Source organism: Aptenodytes forsteri, unplaced genomic scaffold (assembly GCF_000699145.1).
Source record: "Aptenodytes forsteri isolate BGI_AS27 unplaced genomic scaffold, ASM69914v1 Scaffold471, whole genome shotgun sequence".
Lineage (NCBI taxonomy): Eukaryota > Metazoa > Chordata > Aves > Sphenisciformes > Spheniscidae > Aptenodytes > Aptenodytes forsteri.
In genome coordinates, this window is record NW_008795862.1 from 1,178,703 (window position 1) to 1,183,528 (window position 4,826).

Consider the following 4,826-nt stretch of genomic DNA (forward strand, 5'->3'; position numbering starts at 1 on the left):
CGGCCCCTGACGGGGGCAGGGGAGGGGGACCCCAGGGGGAGAGGGGTCCCCAAGGGGGGTCTCCAAAGGCAGGAGGCTCCCAGGGAGAGGAGGGTCCTCAGGGCGAAGGGGGTCCCCAAAGAGAAGGGGGTCGCCAAGGGGGGGTTCTCCCGCAGAAGGAGGTCCCCAGGGAAAATGGTTCCCCAAGGTGGGACAGTCTCTGTGGTGAGGAGGTCCCCAGGGAGGGAGGCTTGCCATGGAGAATGGCCCCCGAAGAGAAGGGGATCCCCAAGGTGGGTTTCCAGACGGAGGAGGTACCCCAAGGGGAGGGAGGGGTCGCCAGGGGGAAGGGGGTCTCGAAGAAAGAGGGTCCCCATGGGAAGGAGGCTCACGAAGGGGAAGGGGCTCTATGGAGAAGGGGGCTGGGAGTCCCTGGGCCCCCAGAACACGGGTCCCCGCCCCAGCACCATGGGGTCCTGCTGACACCCCACAGGGGATGAGGGCTGCACAGTCCCTAGCTCTGTCTGCGCTCCACCGAGGTCCGGACATGGACGTGGTGCGTGCCTCTCCGTGGTCACCCCCAGGGTGACTGCTGCATAGTGCCACAGCCCCGGTAATTCTCTCAGGTGTCCCCAGACCTCACATCATTGCCGAGAAGTGGCTGGTGGTGAACAAAGAGAAGGTCCTGCTCGAGCGAGGCTGCTCATCGTCGTCTTCTCTTCTTTCAGGGGGATTACACCTGCACCTTCACATACTCAGCTCAGGGAGGAACGAACGAGGTGAGTTGGGCAAACCTTCATGTGTTTCCCTTATGCTCAGTCTTTACGGCTGCACAAAGTGAGAAGCTGTTCAGGACGATTTTGTTTGTGATGAGCTGATTCCAGGGACCGAGAGCTGTGAGGAAGGGTGGTCGCACCGTTTCCAACGCTGTATGTTTGCAAAAGTAACTTGTTGGATTTGCTCCCTGAACAGAAGCGTCCTTCGTGTGTTGCAGTGACGCTGTGGTTCGCAAGGCCCTGACATTTGTAAGGCTTAACAGATCTCTGGGCTGGATGTCTCTGGAGAACAGGGAGTGACATTTTCATAGCCCAGTTGGTAGGAAGGACCTCGTAGGAGTAACTCCTGTGTTCTTTAGGAGGCTTGAAGGTATTTTGCAGCTTCTGTTGCTGCTGCAGTAAGTGCTGTGCAGATACACAGTTTGTACTTTCTTATCTGCAAGTCCTATTAGAATCAGGTCCTTGTAGCGTAAAGGGAAATGAGACTTTAACTCTTTTCTGTAACTGTACTAATGAAATTGTGGAGAGCAGAGGGCAACCAGGCCTTGAGCTTTGTGCAACACAAAGTAAAAGGCGCTATCAGCAAGTGTTATGTGGTTATGTTGTGTTGTTTTAGAATGGTTGAAACTTGCCGTGCCTGCAGCTGAGAGGAGAGGTGACTGGCCTCAGGGGTGAGCGGGAAGCGGGAGGCTCTTACCCACATTAACTGTTCGGACCTTTCCCCTCTGCAGCAATGGCAGATGAACATTGGAGTCAGTGAAGACAACCTGTTCTTCTCCTGCTCCGTCTGGAGGTGCGTTCTTTAACCCCAAACTCTCTGAGGCAAAAGCAACAACAAGGCAGGTGGGATCTGGGCCAGGGACCCTGCCTCCCGGCTGGGTTTGCCTCCCGGCCGGACAGCACCGGAGGGCTTTCCCCTCCCAAGAGATACTGTGACTCCGGGTGGGCTCTTCAGCCAGGCAGTGGATGATAAATGCTGTGTTCCCCCCTCTCCCCCCTCTACGCTAGATGGAGCTACAAGAGAGCCAGAGGTGGCTGTGGAGGGAGGGAGCCGTGAATCCTGAGCTCGCCTGCACCTCCACCCTCTCTGCCGATGTCAAAGACTCTGCTTTCTTGTTTCAGGCCCCAAGGGAAGTCTTATCTCTTCTTTACCCAGTTTAAAGCTGAAGTGAAAGGAGCCAAGATAGAGTATGCCATGGCTTATGTAAGTCCCAGCTGATCACTTGGAAGCAGGCGTGTGGGAGGCTGCTATAACACATGAATTGGGCATGGAAGACATTTATTAGACATGGTGCAATAAAACGTACTCCGTCACGTCTCTAATTAGAGAGTGGTGGCAGTCAGGAGAGAGGCCGCAGGTAGGCTCTCCTGCACCATTTTATTTCTGCTCCCTCAACGCCATCGGTTTGCTGCTGGCTCTGCCAGCGTCGGTGACTCCAAAAGACACCGTCCTGCCAGGGCGCGCTGCACAAGGGGAGCCTTGGTTTGCCTCAACAAATTGCATCTGACAAAGTAAATAAAAACTCTGCTGGTGCTTTTGTCTGGTTCATTCTTCCATTTCCCAGTCTTCGGTGGTGAGGCTTTCAGTCACCCGAAGGACACAAGTTTGTGGTTTAATAGGAAATGGAAAAATAGCCAGAGATTTTCCTTCAAATTTCCTTTGTGGGTTTAATTCTTTCACTCCACATTATTAAAACACAAGTTCATTCTTCAAAATGTGCTGTTTGTTTGTTTGCTTTAAATACAGTACCTTCTTGGATTGCCTCAGCTACTTAAACCTTCTTCCTTCCCATTTCAGTCTCAAGCTGCAGCGGGTGGACAAAGCGACGTCCCCTTAAAACAGGAAGAATTTGAAATCACCGAAACAACAGGTCTGTGACCGAGAGAACTGTGTGAGAAAGGGTCTGGAGTGGGAGACAGGCCTGGCTGTCTACCAGGAGACGAGTATTTAAGCAGATAGGTGGCAATGTACAGGAGACCAGTGCTTGTTCTCGCCCCAGGAGTTGGGGGTATAGTGCTCTTGATCCATAGCTGGCGGCAGGATTTTGCAGGTCCCGTTCCAGCGTAAACGTTAAATTAGCATGGGGGAAGAACGGGTTTATCACAACGTGCTTGTTGCGTGCATAAAAAGGAAGTGCAATGCCCGACTTGCTGGCTTTATCGTCTTGGAAATGAACCAGCAGGGCTGTTTTGTTCATGCCTTACCATCTGTTTATCCTGTGCTTGTCTTCTCTCTTTCTAGTGTCTCACAGGGAAGGCAAGTTCCGCTTTGAACTGTCCAAACTCATGATTGTAGCAAAAACACCCCACGACGAGCTGTGACCCCGAGGCCGGTGCTGGGCAGGGTGTTTTGGCCAGAAGAGCATGGCAGATGAAGAGGATTACTTGTTAACTGCGGGTTTTTTTGGGTTGGCCAAACCTTTTATGTTTTCCATATTGAAACGTGCTAGGGTCCAACACAAGTGGGGCTTGGAGGTGTTAAGACAGATGCGTTCTGTCTTGTGTCAGAGTAACAATGTGCTTTGCAGCTGGAAACCTCCTCTGAGACTCCTGATCTGCAGCCAGCCATTCTGTCGCCCGCTTTCTGCTTGGTTGATCTGCTGAATATGGTAAAGCTCCCCTCGAACGGGGGCTCCTTATCTCCCTTGCTAGGAAGAGCAATGCAGAAAGATAAATGGCTGGATTTAAACAGGGTTTGCTAGAGGAAGGTTGTTAACTCTGTAGTCTCTGGAGGGGAGACAGGATTTCTCTCTCTGCAAGCATGACAGGAGGAAATAATTAAATTGGGGGGGAAGGAAGGGGTAGAGTTGGCCAAAGCTATCTGACTCCTTGTTGAGCGCGGCTACGGCAGACCGTCGCTGGCTTCGCTGGGGAGGATGTTCTGGACCTGCCCTAGTGCAGAGCGCGGGTTGGGATAACTTGGCATGGGGAAGGCAGAGCTGCTTATTCTGACACAACCCAGGAATCAATCCAAGCAACACTTTCGTGTCTCAGTACAACTGCAGGACTATTTTCTACGTACAGAAGTGATTTTTTTCTTATCTAGAGTAATAACAGTGAGGGAATGTGGAATTCCTTTCCTGTGTAAATACAACACAAATAAAGAAATAAAGCATCGTGCTCTGGCCTGAGCTTGCTCTGCTCTGTGACTCCTGCCCTCTCCAACTGGATGCCCAGCGAGCGGCACGACCTTCGGCGTTTGCTTGGCCAGGAGGAGCCGAGATGTCACACAGGAATTTGGAAGCTGCAGAGGGTTTACGGGGGTTCTGCCCACCCGAGAGGAGTCCCAGCACGTGAGAACAAGACTCCGGCTGTAAGTTTGCATAACCCGGCACTCTCATGACGAGTGCTTTTCATGCCCGGTGATGGTTGTGGTCGTTGGCAGCTGCTTTGCCCATTTTGGGGGGGATTTCCCTGTTTTTTGGCAGCCTGGGGGTGCTTTGCACTGGGGATTTTACAAGCTCTGTTGTCCAGGCTGTTCCTAAATGCTTCTTTCTCTGCTGCGCGGCTGCTTCTGGATCTGCAGATAACCTGCAGGGCCCAGGGGTGTCCCCAGTGTGCTCCTACCTGAGCTCTGAGACGCGTTTAGGGTGCTGATGTTGCAGGTCTCTGACCTCTCTCCCTGTTTAACCAGTCGCTCGGAGGGAACCAGACCAAAGGGAGTTGAAGGGACTCATTCCCCACACTTGTACAGCCAGGGTTGGGATGGGAAACCCAGGCCATAAGATGGCTCTTCTAGCAGAGAGTGTGCTCTCCAGGGCTTCCCCGGGACAAAAAGGCAAGAGTTTGGCAACGAGGTGGGTGTTTGCCGTGGGGTGTGGGGCAGAAGTTTCAGGCTAGACACCTGTATGCGACGGAAAGCTGGTGCCAGGCATTTGGTGGGTTAAGTGCGGTCCTGGGGTGTACGAAACCCTGGGGACAAAGGGAACAGCCGTGAGCCGGGGCTCGTCTGAGCAGAGACGTTTCGTGCAATTAAGGAGCATCTTGCAGCTGGTGCCGCCGCGCACCTCGAGAACAGCACAGCGAAGCGTTTCTGGCTGTCAGCGCGGGAGACGGCCCCGCCCCCACCCT

The 4,826-nt window shown here is 53.3% G+C and overlaps 1 protein-coding gene across 1 annotated transcript; it reads left to right on the forward strand.

The window, feature by feature from the left end:
* Positions 1–242: 242 nt before the first annotated feature.
* MYDGF (myeloid derived growth factor) lies at positions 243–3,887 on the forward strand. Its single transcript, XM_009284073.1, has 6 exons — positions 243–293; positions 708–758; positions 1,487–1,548; positions 1,878–1,959; positions 2,554–2,626; positions 2,998–3,887. Exons 1-6 carry the CDS (start codon positions 243–245, stop codon positions 3,075–3,077), a joined length of 399 nt encoding a protein of 132 aa, XP_009282348.1. The 3' UTR covers positions 3,078–3,887.
* Positions 3,888–4,826: the final 939 nt, after the last annotated feature.

Bases quoted from the DNA above. Each gene is read 5' to 3' on its own strand.
- MYDGF (XM_009284073.1), top strand. From the start codon at position 243: ATGGCCCCCGAAGAGAAGGGGATCCCCAAGGTGGGTTTCCAGACGGAG. The intron at 759-1,486 runs GTGAGTTGGGCA...TCCCCTCTGCAG, and splicing joins CTCAGGGAGGAACGAACGAG to CAATGGCAGATGAACATTGG. The intron at 1,549-1,877 runs GTGCGTTCTTTA...TTCTTGTTTCAG, and splicing joins TTCTCCTGCTCCGTCTGGAG to GCCCCAAGGGAAGTCTTATC.